General features: G+C 42.0%; 1 protein-coding gene across 1 annotated transcript in view; it reads left to right on the top strand.

Moving 5' to 3' along the window:
• LOC109924814 (kinesin-like protein KIF13B) overlaps nucleotides 1–26,844 on the top strand; it is a 159,975-nt gene that overhangs the window by 46,082 nt on the left and 87,049 nt on the right. Inside the window, exon 3 of the mRNA XM_048601378.1 lies at nucleotides 24,451–24,463. Within this exon, the coding sequence (XP_048457335.1) occupies nucleotides 24,451–24,463 (13 nt within the window). The remainder of the gene's footprint in view (nucleotides 1–24,450; nucleotides 24,464–26,844) is intronic.

The following is a 26,844-nucleotide window of genomic DNA, read 5'->3' as shown; positions in this document are numbered from 1 at the left end:
CTCATTTGACCAAAAGCTTATTTCCTTGCAGTCCTTGACCAGGTTTCCTTTAGCAAGCCCCAAGACAATCAACATTTTCCAATCTTAGGAAATAACTGACAAAAATAGAAATTACTGGAGAAGCTCAGCAGGTCAGGCAGGATCAAAGGAGAGAAATCAGAGTTGACATTTTGGATGGAGTGACCCTTCCTCAGAACCATTTGTCTCTGATTTACAGCATCCAAAGTTCTTTTGGCTTTTAGGAAATAAATGTACAGATGGAGAATAAAGAAAGGACCATGCACTGTTGTTCAGAGTCTGAGTGAAATTGGCTTCAAGGAAGCCAAGTGGTTGTTGGCTTGGAGATGGTTACAAAGATGTATGCATTTAATTTTTGGTCATACATCTATCTTTTAGCTGCCCAGGAAATGTGATCAGAAGATTCATGTTCCTTTGTCGATCTTTAATCTCTTACCATTGTTAATGGCATCTTAATATAGCGGTAATTGCATCTTTAGATATGTATGTTATCTTCTTTGAGGAAGGAATGAGGGTAAATTGGACTTCTGATGAATTAGGTCATCTCTGAGATATGATACATGCTGGTGTATTCAGAAGCAGGGAGTTCTGAAAAAGGGTCCCGACCCAAAACGTCAACTTTTCTGCTCCTCTGATGCTCCCTGGCTGTGTTCCTTCAGTCCCACGCTGTGTTGACTTCTGCTGAATGAGGTCATCTCTGAGATATGATGCATGCTGATGATTTTATTTAGCTCAGAAGCAGGGGGGAAAGAACTTCTAACCAAAATTTAGTTTTAGTTTTTTTTTGAATGTGCTCCTGACAAATTCTAGACTGATTGCTATGAAGTAGAAGGACAAGTGACTGGTTCTAGAAATATCCATCCATTTGCAGGACACAAGACGTCACCTCTCAGACACAACAGTGTGGAACTGGAGGAACACAGCAGGCCAGGCAGCATCAGAGGAGCAGGAAAGTTGACTTTTCAGGTTGGGAGTCTTCTTCAGAAGATGTGTTGTCTCTGACTCCAGCATCTGCAGTTCTTGCTATCTCCCAGCATCACGTCTCAGAATGACACTAACACCCCCCCACCCCCTGCCCAAACCAATTTGTTTCAGATTTTGGATTGTAATCAACCCAATTGATCATCTTAATGGAGCCTGGCAGGTGTGCCTTGCTTCAGGGCTTGGTTGATGTTTCAGTTGTTGGATTGGCTCATCCATAGATCTGTATCTGGTGAAGTGTACCTATTCAATTGTGAATAACCTTACTTCCAAACATCCTGATGCATAGCTGTAACTGAAGAAACTGCAAGAATCTTAATTCTCAATGCTGGGGAGTTTTCTGCATTTTAACAGGTGAAACTCTCTTCCCATTCCAATTTGGTGCTCCTAATCTCATTCCTGACAATTTGCAGTTAAATCTACTGGGCTTAATAAGTATTATAGACCTCATTGGGAAGAGAAATTGTGTTCTAAAGTTTTTAAACCAAACCTATAATGTTATTATCCTAGCCAATGGTAATACAGACAAGTTGGATCTGAAAAAAAACATTAATGGATGATATGTTTAGTTTTTACATGTGGTTACAGTGATGGTTATTGATTTGAAATATATTTCCTTGAGGATGCAGATGTTATTCAACAACAGAATATGAGTTTATTACTCAAGGGAAAAAAAACAAACAATATAGAATACTGTTAGAGAAATTTTAAACCTCCAAGTTTCAAACTGTTTCCTAATGTTGTACGTTGCAGGTATGCAATTAGAGAAGTATCTCTCAAGTTAACTTTTTTAAAATAAACTGGCACCTTACCGGTTTTCTTTGTTTTAATGGGCAGTTTTGCGAGGACTTTGAGTCACTAGCCATGTATCTCTCAATTCTGATTACCGAATTTTTTCCATTCTGACAATTTGAAGAAATCTGTCCAAACCCTCTCAGCTTACAAGTTCCACAGACAAGAAATAATTTCTGCTGAGGTGACTGGCTTTCCTGAACTGACTTGGTTTTCCTGCCCCAGCTAGGTGAGACACTGTTCTCTTGTGAATTAAGAACTTGAACCTTCTGTTCTAAAACCAAAAGTAAACTAATGGCCTTAATGTTTTTACTCTGAGCTCAAAAGCATAAATGCTTTAACCATTCACCCTGTATGTACTTGACTGAAGTCACCTACTTTCTTTAGAAATTGTGTATTTAGCTCAATGTTTAAAACATTTTTGACTAATGAGCAGGGTCTAGATTTCGCATACTTAATACTCACTGTCCCGCAATCATTATTGCAATCGGCATCGTGAACGAAGGTTCTGAGTTTTTGTTCATCCACATGTTAAAGAAAATTGTCTGTATTTCACCAAGCAAAGTCAATGTGTTTCAGTTGAGGGAAGTCAGTTTCTATCTTTCGTTTTTCAATATTAAACCTAAGAAAGCAGAACCCTTCGTGTTTAACACAAACAAATCCTCTATCATTCCAGACTCATTCAAAATTCATGTTCTTAGTATTGTACTTCCCTATTTTCAGTATTTTTTTTTCCTTTTGCCCAAGAAGCAACGAAGCAGTTCCTTATTATATCATAGTTTAATTCAGCAAAGTTGAAGGCAAATCTGCTTTGGAACACTTCCTGTGTTTCCCAATTCTTAAGTGTTCCATACCCTTTTTTCCATCTGCATTTGGACCACGTCTCAAGACATAAAGTTCATGTAGCAAACAGGCAGCTTTCAATCTCATTTACCAGACAAAAGCAGGCTAGGTTAGTTTAATAAGGTTATTTAACAAAGATTGTTGTTGTTAAAGATCGTTGTCAGTAGATCCAACTTTGTAAATTTGTGGAAGCCCTTTGTGTCTTTGAGTGCAGTGCTTATTGCATTATTGCACAGAGATTTGTGACAATTTTGAAAGACTAGTTAAGCTATGGTCACTTAGATGACCATCTCAAATGAGAGAATCTAATTATCTCCTCTGACATTCACTGGCATTGCCGTTGCTGAATCCTCCACAAAGTATCCTGAGTATTACCATTGACCAGGTACTGATTTGGGCCAGCAGTTTAAATGTTGTAGCTGAAATGACAACAAGCAAGTAATTGACCTACTTTTTCCCCAGCGCATGTCCACAATTTACAAGATGCACATCGGGAGTGAGAGTGAATGCTGACCACTTGCATGGATGAGTGCAACTCCAACACCACTGAAAAAGCTTGACACCAACCATGATAAAGCAACTCTCCTAAGTGGCACCTCGTCCACCACTTTCAGCATTCACTCTAGTCATAACTGACAGCAGTGTGTACCATCTAAAACACATACTGCAGCAATCCATCAAGGGTTTTTGACAGCACCTTCCAAACCTGTGACTCTACTGCCAAGAAGGACAAGGACAGCAGATGCTTAGGAACACAATCGTTGACAATCTTGGACTTGCATTCTCACTGATGCTCGGTCAGAATCTGATAACACCATCTTAACAACATTATGAGGCCACTTGCATCCGAAGGACTGTAGCACTTCAAGGAGGTAGCTTACCTCCATCTTCTGTAGGGCAATTAAGGATGGTCAATAATGCTTACCTTGTTAGTGATATCCATATCTTATGAACAATTTTTAAAAAAAATGTCAAGAAAAGAATTCTTTGGATAAGGAAGCCTTGATGTGAGATAACAGACTTATTCAAATGTGACTAAAGGAACTTTCAGAGGTTTTTCCGCATGCTTTTAATTTGTACAGTTTATGTATTAAGTACTACACAACTAGTAGTGTCTTTCAGCCCATGTACCTTATTCTACTTAGAGCTATTAGCTGAGTTGAACATTCTGTTTTCTAAGTATCATATAGACAGAACACAGGCCATTGAGTTGTGCATTCTGTTAAGGTTTGCTGTGTAAAATAATCATTTGATAATTATCAGACCACAATGTACTGTCACAGTGATAAGATATTTAAAGCACTGTGGGCTTGAGTTTATGTAAGCCTTCACTTATTGACTCTGAATAATTCTATTGATATTTTTAATCAACCTGTTCTTTTGTGTTGTGACACAACTCTGGAGCAGGTGGGATTTGAATAGGGCCTTCTGACCCAGAGGCAGGGACTTTATCACAGTGCTACAAGAGCCCCTGAATAATCCTATATTTTTGGTGTTACAGGCATAGAAATCACCTGACACGGTATTTCTCCACTTGAAAACGTCAAATCTCAGATGGTTCAGTGTGATGCAAAGAGAAAGTGATAGCTGAAAAGTTAGTGGACTAGGTGTGAACAACAGAAAAGAAAACTTTCCTGAGTCATCTTTTCACTTCTCTGAATGTTTCCAAGTTCCTCTTGACGTTTCATAGTTAAATCTCTCCTTCACTGGAAATATAGAGCCAGATTGTATTGTTATTTTTGGGAGAAATGATAGTCAAAACAAGAGATTTCCTTGAATAGTGCCATGTGATTTAGGTGACATCATGGGAATTTTATTTAATTTATACAAATATTTGACAACTGCTGAATCTCTTAGAGCAGAGGACAGATGCATTGCATTATCAATATATTGTTTTCATACCAGAACCCTAGTACCAACAAATATCAGGTTCTGTGGGTACGCTTCATTCTGTTTAATGGGAGTAGTAGAGATATAGAATGAATGCACATTACATTTTGCTCCATTCAACAAAAGAATTGAAGATATTCTAGAATAAACCCAAACTATTTACAGAGATAACAAGGTGTAGAGCTGGATGAACACAGCAGGCCAAGCAGCATCAGAGGAGCAGGAAAGCTGACGTTTCGGACCTAGACCCTTCTTCAGAATTCATCCAGCTCTACACCTTGTTATCTCATTCTCCAGCGTCTGCAGTTCCTACTATCTCCCAAACTATTTACATACAAGATTAGATTTTGAAACACACAATAAGATATAATTGTGTGTATCCCAAAGCATTCCTTTCCGGAATCCAAAAAACACCAATCTACAGTTTGTAAACACACTGTCAGTAGGGGGAAGAAAAAAAACTTTCTCTAACACCTCAATAGGTTTAATTTCATTAAGAACTTAAAATCCCAGTCTAGAAAATGTGATAGTTTCTTTGTTGCTTTTCATACACTTGAATTTAACTGTTCTCAATTTCAAATAAGCTCTTCAGGACCTCCATCCAAACACTTCTGATCTGGGAGTATTACTAAACTCCTTACTCTATCTTATCCCTTTCTCAAGAGCATTGCTTTATGCGTCCATCTTCATGCCAGGGCTTCAGCAGTAGTCTGTCCAGAACTGAAAAAAACTACACGATTGTTTACCTTGCTCGGTTGTAAACTTACTGAATGTACTCAAAAACTCATTAGTTCTGAACGTTAACTTCCCCAAGCTGTTTTAAAATCCAAACTCAAAATGGTATCAAAAATATACAAAAATCGCACAGTTTACATCACAATTTACACAGGCTTTTCTTGTATCCTTATCTTAGCACCAGTCATACGCATAACTAACTTCTGGCAGCATTTGCAGGGGAGTGATTGGAGGAGGATCCAGACTTGTGAAATTTATTTTGTGGAAATTTACCCCAAGTTGTTAAACTTCATTAGTTGTGCCTTGGATGGAATTGATAAGAAAAGTACTACTGGTTCCCTTCTAATATTGCTGAGTAGCTGAATGCTTTAGTTCCAGTGAAGCCTTTGAATGTCCTTTGAAAGGAGGATTGGGTTTGACATGCTTCTTATTATTGTAAAAAAAAAAGCCTGCTGGCATTCTTTCGGCTTGCATGGAGATTGACTATATGAGTTGAGTAATCCAAAATTATATTGCCATCATCCCAGCATGAGTCATTGACATAAGAAGAGGTGAGGATAAAATACAATTTTGTGCATGAATTATTTAAGTATTTAATCACTTGGTGTAACTTATTCGTAGAGTTGGCCGTTTTTTTAGAGAAAATGTGTAAAATAGTTGAAAGCATATTCCAATATTGAGGGAGGGAGAATGAATTAATCAGGACATGCAATGTTTAACAGCCTGCACATGAACCTTGATTGTCCTCCTGCAGAGTATCCAGAAGAATACTGTTTCCTGAACAAGATCCCAGAGTCAACTGCCTATGTTTGGCGACACTTGTCTAAGCGTGCCAAAACATTAGATTGAGGGGTACTTGGACATCTCAAATCCTATCCTTTTTGTCTTCAAGAACTAACACTTAGTGGCCAAAAGTGCTTTTTACCCAAAGTGAATTACTGCAGAGAGAAATCTGTGTTTTTCCCTTTACGTGGTGTGTGTGTTTGTTTGTGTTTGAGGTTATTTAGAAGAAGAAACATGTATGTTTTTATATTACAAACTAAGCAAGTTAACTAGTTTTGCAATTCATTGAATAGGTTTTGTTTACAATAAATAAATAACTTCTGTGTTTATGAAAGAAACCTGGTTGATGGATCTTCTAAAATAACAAATGCATACAATTGGCCGTATTGGTAACTGGATAAAACTGTGCAATTTGTGTAGAGTAGTGAGGTCAGAGAAAGACAGTGCATTCCTCTCTTCTCAGTCATAACAATATTGCTTGATATAAATTATTGACTAAATCAAATCTTACAAGAAGGCCATCAAGATTAAGCTATATTCTGTGGTTGGTTCGCTCGCCAAACTGGTCGAGCGAATCAACCACAGCATCCACAACCAGAGCTACAAATCTATTGAGCTATATTGTGTGTCTTTACAAAATGTTAGCTGCTATGAGTTTAGTTAACTAGTGCATTGTATGTACATTTCTAAAAGTGATAATCATTGTTATCAAAGGTATAGCTTTGAGGAGACACTGAGACTGACCAATGTGAAGAAACTGTAATAACTGTTGTAAGATAACAAGCTGCAGAGCTGGATGAACACAGCAGGCCGAGCAGGAAAGCCGATGTTTCGGGTCTAGACCCTTCTTCAGAAATGGGGGAGGCGAAGGGGATTCTGCAATAAATAGGGAAAGAGGGGGAGGCGGATAGAAGATGGATAAAGGAGAAGATAAGTGGAAAGGAGACAGGTCAAAGAGGCGGGTGTGGAGCCAGTAAAGGTGAGTGTAGGTGGGGAGTTAGGGAGGGGATAGGTCAGTCCAGGGAGGAAGGACAGGTCAAGGGGGCAGGATGAGGCTGGTAGGTAGGAGATGGGGGTGGGGCTTAAGGTGGGAGGAGGGGATAGGTGGGAGGAAGGACAGATTAGGGAGGCGGGGACAAGCTGGGCTGGTTTTGGGATGTGGTTGGGGGAGGAGAGATTTTGAAGCTTGTGAAGTCCACATTGATACCGTTGGGCTGCAGGGTTCCCAAGCGAAATATGAGGTGCTGTTCCTGCAACCTTCCAGTGGTGTCATTGTGGCATTGCAGGAGGATGTTGTAACTGTTTGTAACTGTTGTAATTGTTTTAATAGAGAATGTTATGAAACCTTTTCTTTAAGCCTGGGGTTTTGTCATCGGTGTCTTGTCAAGCGTCAAATATCCTCAATCTAACCATTCCAGCCAATTTCTAATAAATTTATAGCTTTTCAATCAACTACATTAGATTCTATTGCAGAACTGTCCTGTGTTTAAATTAGTGAATAATCAGTTTCTGCTGTCTCCTGTCCAGTTACAATCAATTGATCTCCAGTCAGGAATGAGCTGAAAGCTGTTTTGCACTAACCAGGTTAAGATCTGAACCATTCAGCCTTCTAAGTTGCTTGTTCATGTTGAGCACTGTTCCACAGGAAGTGCAACTTTAAGGATGACTGACAAGGTGGGGATTAAATGGTTAGAACATATGAGATCAGGTGATTACAGTTCACATGGGATACCATCTGCAATCGAGACAGTTGTTATGGTCTAAAATGAGAACAGGAATGCTGGGAATACTCAACAGGTCAGGCAGCTTCAGTGGAGTGAACCTGTTAAGATGTCAAGTCAATGACATTACACCAGTTAATGTGATCATTTGGCAAGTTAATTGCTGCAAGATTCTTCTGTACTCAAAAAAAAAAAACGGGTGAAAGCAAAATCTAATCCAAGATGTATTGGTGATCCAGAATAATGCCGACCGTGTGTGTTCAATTCTTGCACTAGCTGATGTTACCATGAAGGACTCTCCTCCTTAACCTAAGGTATGGTGACCTTCAGGTTAAACCACTACCGTCATATCTCTCTGTAATGAGAGAGCAGCCCTATGGTCTGGTAAGGCAATGGCAACTTGATCTTTTGTGGTGCTGATGATCTCATGTATGCTAGTCTGTGACAATGCTAAAAAAATAACTTTTTGAACTTTTAAGATCATTAGATTGATGAATCTGTTGATTTTCCTTTCTGCCCGACAAAATTGATGTTGAACTTACGGAGATTCAAACATTGGTTAAAGTAATCTGGAGTTACAGTTGCAGCATGTATCCTTGCAGTTACTTTTGAGTAAAATCAGTTCACTTTACAATAATTTTATTTGAGGTTTCTGACGTAGTTTGTATCTGTTTTGTTCGCCTAGATTAGCTCCCTTGCAGCTGAAAGGTTAGCTCGTTATAAACATAATCTTTTCAGGCTACTCCCACCGCTGTGTTGACTACCAGAAGATATCAAGAGCAAGCTTGACATGATTTTATTACTGCTGTAGAAGTTACCAGTCTTCCCTCAGGCCTCTCTTATCCCATTCTTCACATAGCTCAGCTCAGGTTAGGAGTTGAGCACTTGCATTGTGCCCTGCCTCCACCTTGGCTCTGTGCACAGAGCATTGCCTAGAGCTTTGGAATTTTATTTACTCCTACATAAATATCTGACCTACCAAAGCACTGAAACTTCTCTTTCAACCTGCCCACAGTACTGTACTGTTAAAAGCAGAAATGCTAATTTGGAAACCAGCTTGAATACTCCAAACAGTTTTCCAGTGCAGTGCAGAGGTTGATTTTTTTTTTACAGGGACTGTGGTGGAAAAATAATATTCGGGTCCAGGTTTTTAAAAATGTGTCATGTCTTGAATAGAAGTTAGTCAATACTATAATTATACACTATGAATATCTTGTTCCAACTTGCCATTTGGCCCACTTCCCGGTATGTAATTGAAGTTCAAGAGATCTGGCTAGATATGAGTGGGGACTTGAGTCAGTGTCCACTTTCAGGATTGTACAAAGTTATTGAGCTGAATCTATAAGATTTAATGTTCACATGAAGCATCTTTGTACTCTGCTAAAAGACTGGAAGTTCGTACAATTCAAAAGTATTACATAAATATCCCACATACCAGTGGGTTTAGTCTCCGTTAGATCTGTGGCCTGTTGCGTACTGCTCAGTGACAAAATCCTGGAAGAAAATGAAACCTGAAATGTTTGCATTTTTATAGCACCTGCTTGTCACTGAACTAAGTTTTACTTACATTAATTACTTTTAAATGCAGTGTTGTTTTGGTGAGTGTGGAAATCACTGTGGTCACAGCAATGACCCACAAACTCCACTGAGACAAATGAGCAACTAATTTATTTTGGGTGATGATTGATGGATATTGGCCAGGAGCTGGGAAGAACTGAATGCCTGCTCCTTGGCAAAACAAAAATTTCTTGGAATCTTTTAAGTTGATTTGACCAGATAGAATGGGCTTGTTTAATGTCTCATTTGAAAAATCTGCCTTCACACCTTAAGTTTCCTTCACCCACCATCTTTCAATTGCTCAAGATGCACAAATGGTCTTACTAACCGCAACGGTTTCACCAATGTTTGCTTATGCTGTTTGAAAATGTACTTAACTCCATCTATATTGAAGGTATTCATTGAGGTAATTGGAAAGTAGGTTTTATATTCCTTGGAATTTAAAATGTTAGTGGTGATTGTTCAAAGTTTTCAAGATAATAAGGGGCATCAATAGGGTAGATAGAGTAGATAGAAAGAAACAATTTCTGTTCATTAGGAATGTTAGGGCTATGGGACAAAGGCTAAAATAAGGACGAGACTGCTTAGGGCAAAGTTAAGAGAGACTTCTGTACATCACTGTATATTATACAGATGGTAGTAGTTTGCAATACCCTTCTACACGTGATGGTTGAGCTACATCAATTATAAATTTTAAATCTGAGAACTACTGATTTCTTTTAAGTGAAGGTTTTAAGGAAAAGGAGGCAAACATGGATGTATGGAATCAGATCACAGATTAACCATGATTATATCAAATGGCAGAACAGGCGAAAGTGGCTAAATGGTCTCTTGTTTCAGTGATTTAACAGTCATTTTTTGGGATTTTTTTTTAAGCATGGGCCTTGACAGAGTTGTAGAAACAGGTAATTCAGTCCATCAAGTCAGTGTGCGTTGTTTCTTCCTTGTTAATCTCACAACTGTGTCTTGAGTAATTATTTATTTACTTTTAAAATAAATGGACTTCATGTCTACCACTCACTGTACAATAGATTATTTTATAATTCCATATATAATTCTTTTTATGCTTGTGGTGTACTTCCATACATTGGAAACTGCATATATTAACGCACAGGGCCCTATTCTTTGCAGACAGAAAGAACAGTGCACACAATTCACCTGTTTCGACTCCACACGAGAGTCAGTCAGTTACTAATGCATTTCTTCAGGCAATGCCTTGACCTGTCCAGTTTAAGACTGTAGCAAAGCTTGGCAGTTAATGGTATATTCTCAATGGCAATTATGGGTGTAATTACACAACTACTTTTCAGTTATTGCTGGACAAATTCTCTCCTATTATTTTAATTCATTTTATCACCTTCTGCACTTTTTGTTTATACACTCTGCTTTCTTTTTTAATCTGACATTTTTTTTCTTTTTTCAGCCACTGCTTCCATGGACATTAGCCCTTTGGAGAGTTTCACATTATAAACTTTTTGTATCTTTCTCTAAGTGCTCCAATTTAATAACTTAGCTCTTTTAAAAGTCTAGAATTTGCTGAAAGCTGGCATTCAAAGCCATTTTGGACTTCACGAGTGTCCAGGATTTGCAACCACCTTTATCCATTTGCATTCCATATTAGAGCGAACTATTTAAATACTGGTGACTAGTTCTGGGCATAGGCTCTCTACTTGGAGCTTCATCACATTAAGTGCATTGCAAAAATCTTCTCATTATTCAATGTGGGAGCATTGCATGTTGAAAACTTGAGTTTTTATTGAGCAACAGCAAAAGTGAAGGGAATGCAAAGAAAAAAATGCTGTATTTGTTTTGGGGAATGAATAGGGCCTGTTTGCCTTTGAGCAACAACAACATTTTACAGTTAGTGAGTTACAACTGCATCGCCTCAGATCTATTGAAAACAGGTGTTGGTTAAGGGCTTTCTGACTTCTGCCTGATGCAGCACTACTCTATCATGCTCGTGGTAATAATTCTCCCGATCGATGTCTTTACTTTTATGTTCTGAAAATGACTGCTGCCCTCTCAGCTCTTCAGTGTTTGTCACATTCCCTCTTTGCCTGGCTATAATTATGCAGAGCACAGCATGCTAGGATTGTGCAGCACCGGCTGTCAAATTACTGCAAAGCACCTCCCCATCCCCCCAAAAAAATGCCAGTACAGCCATTGGAATCTCATCTTCAGGAGGCTTTGTGAAGACTTTGGTTGAGGCATAGTTCCATTGAATCTATGCTTGGCCCCAATCAGTGGATTGCATAATGGTTGCAGAGTATAGCCCCTTTCACCCAATAACCATTTTTGTAAGGCATTTGGTCCTTGAAATGAAGCAGGACTATGAAGAGTTCTCAGGATATATGAATCATGCTGACTTCTAGTGCACAGACTTCTCAGCTGTGGTACCAGTGATCAGAGATGACTTGTACTTTGATAGAATGGAACCCTTTTCCCTTGAGGTTTGCTGCATTATGATATGGCACTGTCAATGCAATGCATGTTTACTGTAGTACCCAGCATCTATAGGAAGCCAGCTAAGTTGGCCTTACTTATTGCGCAAGCTTCAGCACTGCCGTCATCATGGAGGAAACAAGATGAAGCGTTGTGATCTATCACAAGTTGCATAACTGACAGCCTTAATACATTTGTGGATTGAGGATTGAGAGATCCCACACAGGTCCCAGTGGATCCTTGGAAGAAGCAGTTGAATAAAATCTGAGCACAGCTGTCACCTTGACAACCACTGGGATAGGACAGCCATCCACCTCTTCAGGTCACAGGCAGTTGGAATAGTTCTGCTCCTGTGCATCTTTACTCTGTGCTGGCACGCCCCTCACTTGTTTGGACCAGTAACATCGAGAACGATAGACTATGGACATCCTTTCACGTTGTGAGGGGACTTACATCTGCAACCCATTCATGTGGAGGCTAATTGTCAGCTGTTGGAGGTTGCTACTGATTCTGCAGTTGCTGGAGCATCTGTTTTCTTCTATTTGTCTGTGCCTTTATAGCACCACGTCTACAGCAATGATGACCTATACTGTGGTGGGATCCATAGGTCACTGTTCCAATGAACCAGTATGGGGAACATCAAAAACAGGTTCTCAAAATGTAAAATGGCTGCATTGGATATTAGAACGTTTTGGCCAATACTTACAGCTCAAGGTGAGAGGACATTGGCTCCATGCTCTTGTGCAGCATGAGATGCTGGATTGTCTTTGTGAATTATGGTCCTCAAGTGACGTTTTAAAGGTTGTCTGTGATGACTTCTCCTCCTTCATTGAGATGACTGTTTATCAATCTGTAATGACAAATGACAAGGCCACAATTGCTTGTGACCAGGATTAGTATCTCTTGCGGTTGCATATTACATGCATTTTGCATGAAAGGTATTATGATTACAGATGATTTCAATCCCTCTTGTGACAAATGAATGTGATTTGCCCCTTGAAAGGCCTCGCATCGCTCACAGCTGGAGGTTGCATGTGTGGACAGAAACGGGCCACTTGCTCCGGGTGTGGTTACAGCCATTTTGCATTTCTTTTGCACGTTTGTCATTTGGATGGGATGGAAGGCAACATAAATGAATTGAAGGCTCAGCCTGGTAATCAAGGTCCCCCCTGAGCTGTCATGTTCCTTTCCCCCTTGCATTCCCTTGCAGTGATCTTGCACTACCAAGCTTCCACATGTTCCTAATCAGCTTCTTTGATTCATCTTCCTCCCTTAATATCACCCTTGAGCTACATTCCTACAGCTTGGTCATATGAAACAATGTGCTGCATCTCCTTCCCTCCCACCTCCCTGTATAATTGTTCTTCAATGCGCTGTTGTAACCCCATTCCTCCTCAATTACTGTTACCTCTGCATCCCAGCATGCTGCCTCCAATCCCCTCAATTGACTTCCCAAATTTCCCTACTAGATTAGGGGCTCCTGGAAATATCTCTTGATTTTCATTGAACAAACCCTAAAGAGGTTCCTCATGGTAGACTCGTTAGCAAGGTTAGATCGCACAGAATACAGGGAGAACGAGCTATTTGGATATAGAACTGGCTCGCAGATGGAAGACAGAGGGTGCTGGAGGAGGGTTTCTTTTCAGACTGAAGGCCTGTGACACTGGTGTGCCACAAGGATCAGTGCTGGGTCCACTGCATTTTGCCATTTATGTAAATGATTTGGATGTGAACATAGGAGGTATGGTAAGTAAGTTTGCAAATGACAGCAACATTAGAGGTGTGGTGGACAACGAAGAACATAGAACATTACAGCGCAGTACAGGCCCTTCGGCCCTCGATGTTGCGCCGACCTGTGAAACCAATCTGAAGCCCATCTAACGTAAACTATTCCATTATCATCCATATGTTTATCCTCCGAGTACAAAGGAATCTTGATCAGATGGGCCAATGTGCCGAGGAGTGGCAGATAGATTTTAATTTAGATGAATGTGAGATCCTGCATTTTGGGAAGGCAAATCGGGGCAGGACTTGTATTTAATGGTAAGATCCTGGGAAGTGTTGCTGAACAAGGAGATCTTGGAGTGCAAGTTCATAGTTCCTTGAAAGTGGATTCGCAGATAGATAAGATAGTGAAGATCGTGTTTGGTACGCTTGCTTTTATTGTTCAGTGCATTGACAGTAGGAGTTGTGAGGCCATGTTGAGGCTGTACAGGACATTGGTTAGGCTGTTATTGGAATGCTGTGTCTAATTCTGGTCTCTCTGCTGTAGGAAGGATGTTGTGAAACTTGAGAGCATTCAGAAAAGAATTACAAGGATGTTGCTGGGGTTGAGGGGGTTTGAGGGGAGAGCCTGAGTAGGCTGGGGCCATTTTCCCTGGAGCTTTGGAGGCTGAGGGGTGAACTTATAGTGGTTTATAAAATCACGAGAGACATGATTAGGCTAAATAAACAAGATCTTTTCCCTGGGGTGAGGGAGTCCAAAACTAGAGGGCATAGCTTTAAGGTGAGAGGGGAAAGATTTAAAAGTGACCTGCTTTTTCATGCAGAGGGTGGTGCGTGTGTGGAATGAACTGCCAGAGGAAGTGATGGATGCTGGTACAATTACAACATTTAAAAGGTATCTGGATGGGTATGTGAATTAGGCTTTAGAGGGATCTGGGCCAAATGTTGGAAAATGGGACTAGATTAATTTAGGATATCTGGTTGGCATGGACGAGTTGGACCGACGGGTATGTTTCTGTGCTGTACATCTCTATGATTCTATGACTGATTTGTGGCCAAGTCCTGCTAACCAATGTGGATGAATAATCCTGACTGATGAATGACCAGGCCCCTCTCTGATCTCTTCAGATCCTCTGGTGGACTTAACTAAAATCCCCAGACTAGTTGGACTAAACCTGCAGGATTAACATTGTGCAGCCCCCTTGTTTTGGCAATCCATCACTTTCAACATTCACATCCTTCATCGCTGCTGAGCATTGTGTATCATTTACAAGATGCATTGCAGCAATTCACTGAGGATCCTTTGACAGCACATTTCAAATCTGCAATTTATTTCATCAAGGACAAGCTCAATAGATTACAATTAGGTTTATTGTCACAGATGCTTGGAGATTGGAGGTTTGCATCAGGGAGTGGATGGGAGGAATCCCCAATATATTCAGCTGATCAACAATTATTTTCAAATACAAGTGGCTAACTTCCATTTTCCCAATTCAGTTTGCTTCTAAGTTTGTGTCAGTGAGTTGTTGTAGAGGAATTCTGTACAGCTAATCCTTTTCAAATTCTGACTGCTAACAGTTTTTTTTTAATACTTCAGTGTTACTAAAACATGCTGTTCTAGTCCAGCAGTAGTTGAAAAGCATTGTCTAGTATCATCTCTTTGAGAAATGAACTGTAACCTGTAGTTTAGTGTCCGTTTTCAGCATCAGAACATTAGCTTTGTTTAAAGACAAACTTGCAATGCAGTTTGGCTTGAGCTATCCTTTACATGTAGCTCATAGTCCAGCTTCAGTATGTGAGTTAATGGGCTGTTTACCTAGTGGAATATGTGAAGTTATCTGCTACATGATGAAACAAGCAGTAGCAGCATTTACTGAGATAACAAGGTGTAGAGCTGGATGAACACAGCAGGCCAAGCAGCATCAGAGGAGCAGGAAGGCTGACGTTTCGGGCCTAGACCCTTCTTCAGAAATGTGGGAGGGGAAGGGGGTTCTGAAATAAATAGGTAGAGAGGGGGAGGCGGATAGAAGATGGATAGAGGAGAAGATAGGTGGAGAGGAGATAGACAGCTTCAAAAACTCCCCGCCCCCCCCCCCCCCCCACATCCCTAAACCAGCCCAGCTCGTCCCCGCCTCCCCAACCTGTCCTTCCTCCCACCTATCCCCCCCACCCAACCTCAAGCCCCACCCCCATCTCCTACCTACTAAACTCATCCCACCCCCTTAACTTGTCTGTCCTCCCTGGACTGACCTATCTCCTCCCTACCTCCCCACCTACACTCACCTTTACTGGCTCCATCCCCGCCTCTTTGACCTGTCTGTTTCCTCTCCACCTAACTTCTCTATCCATCTTCTATCTGCCTCTCCCTATTTATTTCAGAACCCCCCTTCCGCCTCCCCCATTTCTGAAGAAGGGTCGAGGCCCAAAACGTCAGCCTTCCTGCTCCTCTGATGCTGCTTGGCCTGCTGTGTTCATCCAGCTCTGCACCTTGTTATCTCAGATTCTCCAGCATCTGCAGTTCCTACTATCTCTCAGCAGCATTTACTGTTTGCATTGTGAAGTAGAACTTAATCAGTATTTTTTTTCTAAGTCCCTTTATATCAGAGTAGAAATGAAATTTCGAAACTTTGGTCCTTGCTGCATTCCCACCATTCCCATTATTATGTTGTGTGCTACACAGGGTTATTCCAAGCTCATTACTCAGACTGACAGTGGGATTTCTGCAATCCTTTGTTTACAAGTGAATCAGCAGAAAATGTGAAGTCGTCTTTTGAATCAAGACCATTATGAACTATTCTAGGAATGCTTTGGAGTGTAAGGCTTTTTTTATGTGAATGTTTTGATAGTTGTTCATTTTTATTTCTTTATTGAGTAGGATAGTAGTAGGAGGAAAAGGACAAGTTTCAAAATATATCTTCTGAAGCAAAACTAAAGAGCACGATTTTATTTATTAAGCTATTTTTCTTGATGGAAGCTTCATTCCCATAAATAAATTATGACCAAGGACTGGGTCCTCCTCCTTCAAGGCTTCACCATAACATACAGTATCAAATGTTCTACATTGACTTTACCAGAACTAAAATAATATAAGTAGATCACTTCAGTTTTTGAAATATTTTTTCCAAAATAAAGCACGTGAGACCATGATGAAATTTCGATTGTTTTGAAGTTGTACCCTGGTGAGCAGGTGATCTGTTCCTAGAATTCACTGATATTTCTTGTATTTTCTTCCTATGCTTGCAATTCCTTGCAGAAGATAACATCTCTTCTGTTCCCTTTTGAACAGATTGCACGAACCCAAGTCCTATAATTAGAATAGTCCGAGCTCATCATCCGGTAGAAACTGCTGATGATTTGCTGTGCTATGATAGTTAACTGAAATTCCCACAAGGAGCTGTGATATTGATAATCATTTCATTGTTTTTTGGCAGTCATGCTTAAGAGAGGAACTTGGAGAGGTGGCCTTGGTTTACTCTCTCATCCAAAGTGCAACACTGCCACGGGTTTATACTCTAGTGTTAGCTTATTATTCTGTGGTCATGTCTTGGGAATTGTGCTTGAATCCACAATATCTGACTTCCAGATGAATCTCCTAACAACTGATCCACATTGGTACTGCATAAAAAGCTTTGTCACAGTGCTAGTGTTGGTACAATCCTTTTTTACATTTGTTGCAAACATTAAATGTCTAGCAAATCCAATGTTAATCAGTTTGATGATTGAAAGCTTTTGGAAGCTCCACTTGCCAAGATTACTGTAATAAAGCCATCTGTCTAGAATTTTGTGAAAATAAGGATTAGATATTTATTTTGGTTGAGGAAAATTATTAAGTGTTTTCTGTATTTTGCTTGCCTTCATTATGGTGGTTCATTGTTTTGGAATAACGTCTGATTTGGCTCTGACACCTGAGTATACAAAGCATTCTGTATTGTGGCTTCCAAAGTAACAGCATCATTTCCTTGCTTTGGTTTCCATTAGCAAAAATTAAATTTGCATAGACTACATTAACAGTCTTTTTTTTGTTTGCTGATGTAATTGAAGTTTCAAAGATGAGTTATATGGGTCTGCCATTGTAGGAAAATTGGCTACTGCTCCTTAGTTGCTTAATAACAAAACTGGTTTTTATTTGCATAGTAGTTAATGGTACCACTTTCTCAACTTATTAACGTTGCATCTGAAAGTAAGACCTAGAGTTACAGGAAAAAAACACAAAAATTAACTTACCTTATTTACATTGTCCCATGTGCCTGTTATTCAGTCTAAAAGTATAAGCAGTTGGCTCCCTATACTCTTGTTTCTTGTCTGACAGCAGTGTTTCTCTTTTCAGAATTTTTTTTTTTAACTTGCCTTTTCTTGAGCTGGTTACACAAGAATCTGATGGTATAACTTAGAATGTTAGAATAAAGCAGGATGTGAGCCATCTACTGCTTCTGTACTACATTGTACCAAGAGTCACAGAATTATACAGCAGACAATAAGGTTATTTAGCCCATTGTACCTGTGTTCTGTTTTAAGATGCTATGTGATTAGTTTCACTCTAGTCTCTCCACAACATGTAATATTGAGTTCTGAAGAGGGAATGTTGAATTAAGATTTTTAAAATATTGTCATCATTGAGGTCTGCGGCAGAGAAAAAGGCCCTTCAGCCCAAGTCTGTGCCCATCAAAACAAACTATTCTAATCCCGTTTTACCCTACTTGGCCCATAGCCTTGACAGTGTTGGTGACCTGTTTTTTTTTCCCCTAAACCACTCACACCCTTATTATATACTAGAAAGTAAGCATGTGGATACCAGTAAAAGTGCTCAAGTTATTGACCTCTGTGTTTGCTCAGACAAAATTATGTGGTACTTTTAACTGTGTTTCCTGTGTCAGTTATAGCTTTTACACTTTAAGGGCACGTCTATATCTGTATTTTCAGTCAATTGGATCAGCTAGACAATTCAATCCCTAAGTTTTTAAGGGTGTTAAGAGATGACACATTGACTAATAATATCTACAATTGAAAATCATCTTTGTACTTTATATGTTTTGTTACAAGTATCCATTATGAAACACTTTGGTAGTAGAAACTTCACTGATGCAATGATTTACAGTTGTCAGGGTTCTTTTGTTCATAGAGTTTATAGTTTTCATAGAATTTTTTAAAAAAATGGTTAAGGCCAGAATCTTGTCCCAAGGTTAATTCAATATAATATTGCAAGTTTTGTCAATTATCTGCAAGAGTTGAGAAATCCACTAATTCTTCGAACAAAGACTTTTGTCATTTGTTCTGTTGCCTACATAAAACTTTACAAACTTTGCTTTTGAAGTCCTCCATGCTGTTACAAATGCTGCATGGATCCTCTATCACAACTCTGTACTTTTCTGTTACAAGATTAGCTATACAGTTTAACGTTAATATGTCTATTTGACCTGCAGTAAAAATAGCTTGGTGTAAGTGCAGTCCAAATTGCAGCGTGTAACAACATCAGGTCTCTGTTCATGACTGAAGTACTTGCAAGCATTTATGAAAACGAGCATTAAACATTAATGGAATGATATAACTCATCTATGAACTTGAGATTCATTTTGTTCGTGGTTGCACTTTGGTTTAAATGTGAGAGTCTGATCAATTCAAACCCACATAATATTTAAGAGAAGGAAACTTCAGAAGATTTAATACGTGAAATTTATCAAACTGTTAATTGAGAAATGCAGCATGTATGTCAAGTGACACTGGCATGTTAAGTAATAAGAAATACTCCACTGTATCCTCCCAAAAATGTATAAGACAATTGCTGAAATCAATTCTTGATCATTGACCCAAATAAAGTGCATTGATTTTTCTACAATTATTAATCCTAGTAGATCTTATCAATTACTTAAATAGGATGTTCTGATGTTTACATCAATTTTAAAAAACTCCAAAACTATTCATTTTTACCTTTAATATTAAGATATTAGAATTATTTTCAGGCAATTGTCCTGCTTTCTTTTGGGGCAGGGGAGTGGGGGTGGGAGTGGGAGTGGGAGTAGAATTGAAATGACAGGTTTTAGCTTAAACTTTGCCCTTAATGTCAGTCACATAATGTATTTTTCATTAAAGCGGAGGCGATGGCCTATTGGTATTATCGCTGGACTGTTAATCCAGAGACCCAGATAACATTCTGGGGATCCGGGTTCAAATCCCGCCACAGCAGATGATGGAATTTGAATTCAATAAATATCTGGAATTAAGAGTCTAATGATGACTATGAATCCATTGTCGATTGTTGGAAAAACACATCTGGTTCACTAATAAGGTGCAGAGCTGGATGAACACAGCAGGCCAAGCAGCATCATAGGAGCAAAACGGCTGATGTTTCGGGCCTAGACCCTTCATCAGAAATGGGGGAGGGGAAGGGGTTTCTGAAATAAATAGGGAGAGAGGGGGAGGCGGATAGAAGATGGATAGAGGAGAAGATAGGTGGAGAGGAAACAGACAGGTCAAAGAGGCGGGGATGGAGCCAGTAGAGGTGAGTGTAGGTGGGGAGGTGGGAGGAGATAGGTCAGTCCAGGGAGGACGGACAGGTCAAGGGGGCGGGATGAGGTTAGTAGGTAGGAGATGATGGGGATGCGGCTTGAGGTGGGAGGAGGGGATAAGTGGGAGGAAGAACAGGTTAGGGAGGCGGGGACGAGCTGGGCTGGTTTTGGGATGCGGTAGGGGGAGGGGAGATTTTGAGGCTTGTGAAATCCACATTGATACCATTGGGCTGCAGGGTTCCCGAGCGGAATATGAGTTGCTGTTCCTGCAACCTTCGGGTGGCATCGTTGTGGCACTGCAGGAGGCCCAGGATGGACATGTCATCTGAGGAATGGGAGGGGGAGTTGAAATGGTTCACGACTGGGAGGTGCAGTTGTTCGTTGCGAACCGAGCATAGGTGTTCTGCAAAGCGGTCCCCGAGCCTCCGCTTGGTTTCTCCGATGTAGAGGAGGCCACAACGGGTACAGCGGATGCAGTATACCACATTAGCAGATGTGCAGGTGAACATCTGCTTGATGTGGAAAGTCTTCTTGGGGCCTGGGATGGGGGTGAGGGAGGTGGTGTAGGGACAGGTGTAGCACTTCCTGCAGTTGCAGGGAAAAGTGCCGGGTGTGGTGGGGCTGGAGGGGAGTGTGGAGCGGACAAGGGAGTCACGGAGAGAGTGGTCCCTCCGGAAAGCAGATAAGGGTGGGGAGGGAAAAATGTCTTTGGTGGTGGGGTCGGATTGCAGATGGTGGAAGTGTCGGAGGCTGATGCGTTGGATCCAGAGGTTGGTGGGGTGGTACGTGAGGACGAGGGGGATTCTTTTTTGGTTGTTATTGCGTGGATGGGGTGTGAGGGATGAGTTGCGGGAAATGTGGGAGACACAGTTGAGGGCGTTCTCGAGGTATTAGAGATGGTCCAGGTGAACTTAAGGTTGAGGTGGAAGGTGTTGGTGAAGTGGATGAACTGTTCGAGCTCCACGTGGGAGCATGAGGCGGCACCGATACAGTCATCAATGTAACGGAGGAAGAGGTGGGGTTTAGGGCCAGTGTGGGCACAGAAGAGGGATTGTTCCACGTAACCTACAAAGAGGCAGGCATAGCTTGGGCCCATGCGGGTACCCATGGCCACCCCCTTTGTCTGTAGGAAGTGGGAGGAATTGAAAGGGAAGTTGTTGAGAGTGAGGACGAGTTCGGCTAAGCGGATGAGGGTGTCAGTGGAGGGGGATTGGTCGGGCCTGCGGGACAGGAAGAAGCGGAGGGCCTTTAGGCCATCTGTATGGGGAATGCAGGTGTATAGGGACTGGACGTCCATGGTAAAGATGAGGTGTCGGGGACCGGGGAATTGGAAGTTCTGGAGGAGGTGGAGGGCGTGGGTGGTGTCACGGACGTAGGTAGGGAGTTCCTGGACCAAGGGGGAGAAAATGGAGTCGAGATAGTTGGAGATAAGTTCGGTGGGGCAGGAGCAGGCGGAGACAATCCTTCCTCCACCCCCCAAATCCCCAACCCTACCCAGGACCTTCCCCACAATATGCCCGCTGCCATTGGCCGTGAGGCCACTGTCGGAGAACCCACAGATGACGTCACATCCGCCACCGCCGGGTACCCCACTTCCGGGACAGCGAACACCATCGCTGCCGATGCCACCGCCTCCATTTCCGAGACCAACGCCACAGACACTGAAGACTCGCTTACCGTCACCGCTGCTGCCCCCGCCTAACCTGCTCCCCCCACCGCTGACGCCGCTCCGCCCACCGCCGACACCAACACAACTCCGCCCACAGCCGACGCTGATGTCGCTCCGCTCACAGCCTCCACAGCCAGCAGCTCCAGAGGGCACAATAGCACCCAGCCCTGCCGAGTCTTCACCATCCCCCCAGACCTCCCCCTGACTGAGGACGAATGGTCAGTCCTCAGTCAAGGGCTCACCTTTGTCCCCCTCCACCCACACATCAACGAATACCGGTCCTGTTTGGACATAGAGCAGTTTTTCCGCCTCCGCCTCCGCCTCCACGCTTACTTCTTCAACCGTGAACCTGACCCTCCCTCTACTGACCCCTTCTCCTGCCTCCAACACACCCCCGCCTCCTGCCCTCCCTTGACCTCTTCATCTCCAACTGCCGTCAAGACATCAATCGCCTCAACCTCTCCACCCCTCTCACCCACTCCAACCTCTCCCCCGCAGAACGTGCAGCCCTCCGCTCCAATCCTAACCTCACCATAAAACCCGCAGACAAGGGAGGCGCAGTTGTAGTATGGCACACTAACCTCTACATCGCCGAGGCCAGACGCCAACTCTCCGACACCACCTCCTATCGCCCCCTTGATCATGACCCCACCCCCAAGCACCAAACCATCATCTCCCAAACCATCCACAACCTCATCACCTCAGGTGACCTCCCACCCACAGCCTCCAACCTCATCGTTCCCCAACCCCGCACCGCTCGCTTCTATCTCCTTCCCAAAATCCACAAACCTGAATGCCCTGGTCGACCCATTGTCTCCGCCTGCTCCTGCCCCACCGAACTTAGCTCCAACTATCTGGACTCCATTTTCTTCCCCTTGGTCCAGGAACTCCCTACCTATGTCCGTGACACCACCCACGCCCTCCACCTCCTCCAGAACTTCCAATTCTCCGGTCCCCGACACCTCATCTTTACCATGGACGTCCAGTCCCTATACACCTGCACTCCCCATACAGATGGCCTAAAGGCCCTCTGCTTCTTCCTGTCCCGCAGGCCCGACCAATCCCCCTCCACTGACACCCTCATCCACTTAGCCGAACTTGTCCTCACCCTCAACAACTTCTCTTTCAATTCCTCCCACTTCCTACAGACAAAGGGGGTGGCCACGGGTACCCGCATGGGCCCAAGCAATGCCTGCCTCTTTGTAGGTTACGTGGAACAATCCCTCTTCTGTGCCTACACTGGCCCTAAACCCCACCTCTTCCTCCGTTACATTGATGACTGTATCGGTGCCGCCTTGTGCTCCCACGTGGAGCTCGAACAGTTCATCCACTTCACCAACACCTTCCACCTCAACCTTAAGTTCACCTGGACCATCTCTAATACCTCTCTCTCCTTCCTGGACCTCTCTGTCTCCATCTCAGGCAACCACTTAGAAACCGATATCCATTTCAAGCCCACCGACTCCCACAGCTACCTAGAATACACCTCCTCCCACCCACCTTCCTGCAAAAATGCCATCTCCTATTCCCAATTCCTTCGCCTCCACCGCATCTGCTCCCAGGATGAGGCATTCCACTCCCGTACATCTCAGATGTCCTCGTTTTTCAAGGACCGCAACTTCCCCCCCCTCCGCCTCAGCGGTCGAGAACGCCCTCAACCGTGTCTCCCACATTTCCCGCAATTCATCCCTCACACCCCGTCCCCGCAATAACAACCAAAAAAGAATCCCCCTCGTCCTCACGTACTACCCCACCAACCTCCGGATCCAATGCATAAATCCTCCAACACTTCCGCCATCTGCAATCTGATCCCACCACCAAAGACATCTTTCCCTCCCCACCCTTATCTGCTTTCCGGAGGGACCACTCTCTCCGTGACTCCCTTGTCCGCTCCACGCATCCCAAAACCAGCCCAGCTCGTCCCCGCCTCCCTAACCTGTTCTTCCTCCCACTTATCCCCTCCTCCCACCTCAAGCTGCATCCCCATCATCTCCTACCTACTAACCTCATCCTGCCCCCTTGACCTGTCTGTCCTCCCTGGCCTGACCTATCCCCTCCCTAACTCTCCACCTACACTCACCTCTACTGGCTCCATCCCCGCCTCTTTGACCTGTCTGTCTCCTCTCCACCTATCTTCTCCTCTATCCATCTTCTATCCGCCTCCCCCTCTCTCCCTATTTATTTCAGAACCCCCTTCCCCTCCACCATTTCTGATGAAGGGTCTCGGCCCGAAACGTCAGCCGTTTTGCTCCTATGATGCTGCTTGGCCTGCTGTGTTCATCCAGCTCTGCACCTTGTTGTCTCGGATTCTCCAGCATCTGTAGTTCCTACTATCTCTGGTTCACTAATGTCCTTTAGGGAAGTAAACTGCCATCCTTTCCTGGTCTGGCTTTCATGTGACTCCAGACCCACTGCAATGTGGTTAAATCTGGACTGCCCTCTGGGCAATTAGGGATGGACAATAAATGCTGCCTAGCCAGCGATGTCCTCATCCCATTAACGAATAGAGGAAAAAAAAATTGTTTTGTGACTGATCTGACACCATTTAATTTAACAGTTCTGCTGAATGTGTTGCTAGAAATAACAATTTTTATTCTATTGCATGACTCCCTTGTGATCTGCTTCAGAGCATTATTGCCATTGAACTGAAAGCCTTTCAGTTGCTTATGTGCTCTGTTTTTATTCTATAATTTCAAGCTAATTTTTGAACAAATGTAATCGAAGTCTCTTTTTCATTTTTCTTTTCTTCTGGGTACTTTCGTTTGAAAATCTGGATGTCATTTAACAACAGGAGCCAGCCAAAGGTATGTTTTGAATTTGTTTCTTTTCCGCTCAGTGTTAGTAGAGACAGTGGAGTGATACAGGTTTGAACTTTTATATACTGCCTTTTGAAGAAGAATCAGTGCAGTTCAGTGCAAACTGTCAATGTTGAGGTTCGATTCTTTCCACCACCAAGACAAAACATTAAAAATCTTATGGAATATGTCTCACTTATCTGGATGGCTGCAGCTGAAACAATACTAAAGAAGTGGAGTGTCATCCAAATCAAAACAGTCTGCTTAATCAGCAGTTAATCCAGCATCTTAAATATCCACTCCTTTCATTGCCAGTATATATGGCTGCAGCTTGTGCTATCTGTAGATGTACTGCAGCAAATCTCTAAGATCTTGCAAACTCATGATCTTCACCACTTAGAAGGACAAGGTGAGCAAGTGGTTACCCATCACCTCCAAGTTTTCCTCTAAGTCATACACCATCCTGACTTGGACATAATGTATCATGCGTGCATTATTGCTGGGTCTAAATTCTGGAACTCTAAGATCCAAGCATTGTTGGATGTAATGACACTCTCTAGTTCTACAAGGTGACAAGTCATGCCCACCTTAAAGCAAATTAGGATGGATAATAAAAATCATTGGCACCTACATCATGAACAGCAACAAAAAAATTGAATATTTTGGTGTTGGAGTGTTATGGCTGTTATTTCAAGCCTGTTTCCAACTGAATGCAGTACTACGGGACTACTATGAGAAGTGGAGTGTAGAATAATGAATTTGACGCTGAATGCCTGCATCCAATTATTAAACTATCACCTCGTATTTACATATAGCTATCCTAGTTTTTCTAAACTAAATAGTTATTTCTCTGGCGTTATCATGACATCACTTTAGGTTGAAACTTATATTAAACAACGCAGGAGAGAAAATTCTATTTCAGTTTTATGAAATAGACCTGAAGTTTTATTAATTTTTACAACAAGACATATAGTGTTAGAGTTTATATAGAAAATTTCATGTTCCATTTGTGCACATTATGCTAAATTTTGTTAATATTTTACTTACACATTGCTTATTCCTTCATAATTGTGACATCAAATTCTTTGGCTAGGCATCTAGCGAATAAGCACTAGTGAATTTCAAAGTTTGTCTGCTCTAAGGTGACAATAATTAGTACAACGTAGATTACGCTTGAATTTCTAACCTATTTGAGGATTCCAATGTATGTTTTTTATGAGCTGACCTTGTATTAATAGCTGGATCAGACTCCTCTTAGTAAAATGATCAGACCATGGTAAATGTAGTTGAGATGCTTTTCAATTTCCCTATTGTCCACAAAGTTGATAATTGCTGGAAAAATGATATGCCTCAAACTCAAATTACTCATGAAAGTTAAAGTGTCTTAAAAGTTTGAAAGAGGTGAAGCTAGTCATTTCACATGCCTGCTGTGTGGTAGCAATACAAGCAATATTATAGAGTCAGTCATACAGCATGGAAACAGACTCTTTGGTCCAACCAGTCCATGCCGATCATAATTCCAAACTAAACTAGTCCCACTTGCTTGTGCTTGACTCATATTCGTTGAGGCATTTCTTATTCATGTACTTATCTAAATGTCTTATAGATATTGTAACCTTAAGTGCATCCACCACTTCCTCTGGCAGTTCATTCCACACCTGAACCACTTTCTGTGTAAGAAAATTGCCCCTTATGTCTTTTTTAAATTTTTTTGCTCTTGCCTTAAAAAATGTCCTAATCTTGAAATGACCCATTCTAGGAAAAAGACACCTGTCCTTCACTTTATCTATACCCTTCATTATTTTATAAACCTCTACAAGGTCACCTCTTAACCTCTTACGCTCCAGTGAGAGAAGTCCCAGCCTTCTATCCTCTCCTTATAATTCAAACCCTCCATTCCTGGTAACTTCCTGCTAAATCTCTACTGAACCCTCTCCAGCTTAATAGTGTCCTTCTTATAACGGGGAAACCAGAACTGGACACAATACTCCAGAAGAGGCTTTGCTAACAACCTCAACATAATGTCCTACTCCTATACACAAAGATCTGAGCAATGAAGGCAAGCATGCTAAATGCCTCCTTAAATATTCACTAACAGGATGTTACTGTCAAGCCCAAAAGACTTTCTGGTCACCTCACAAATCAGCAATGTAGTGCATGAATATCAATGCCGATGTGATGCCAACCATGTGGATCATATGTCCCTTTGACTGATGGATTGTGTCAGCAAATCCCTTTTGTTATTTACAACAGACTGGGTACAGATTGTGCTCAGCCTGCCTATGCTCTCAAAATACAAAACAATTAGATGTTGAGATTAGGCAGCAATCACTGTACAGTTAAGAATGTGCCAAGAATTACACCAACAACCAATTCAAGATTATCAAGCA

This window comes from Rhincodon typus, chromosome 9, assembly GCF_021869965.1.
Source record: "Rhincodon typus isolate 14 chromosome 9, sRhiTyp1.1, whole genome shotgun sequence".
NCBI classification, from domain to species: domain Eukaryota; kingdom Metazoa; phylum Chordata; class Chondrichthyes; order Orectolobiformes; family Rhincodontidae; genus Rhincodon; species Rhincodon typus.
Note: the sequence above shows the minus strand (reverse complement) of the source record. Positions and strands in the feature narration are given on the sequence as shown.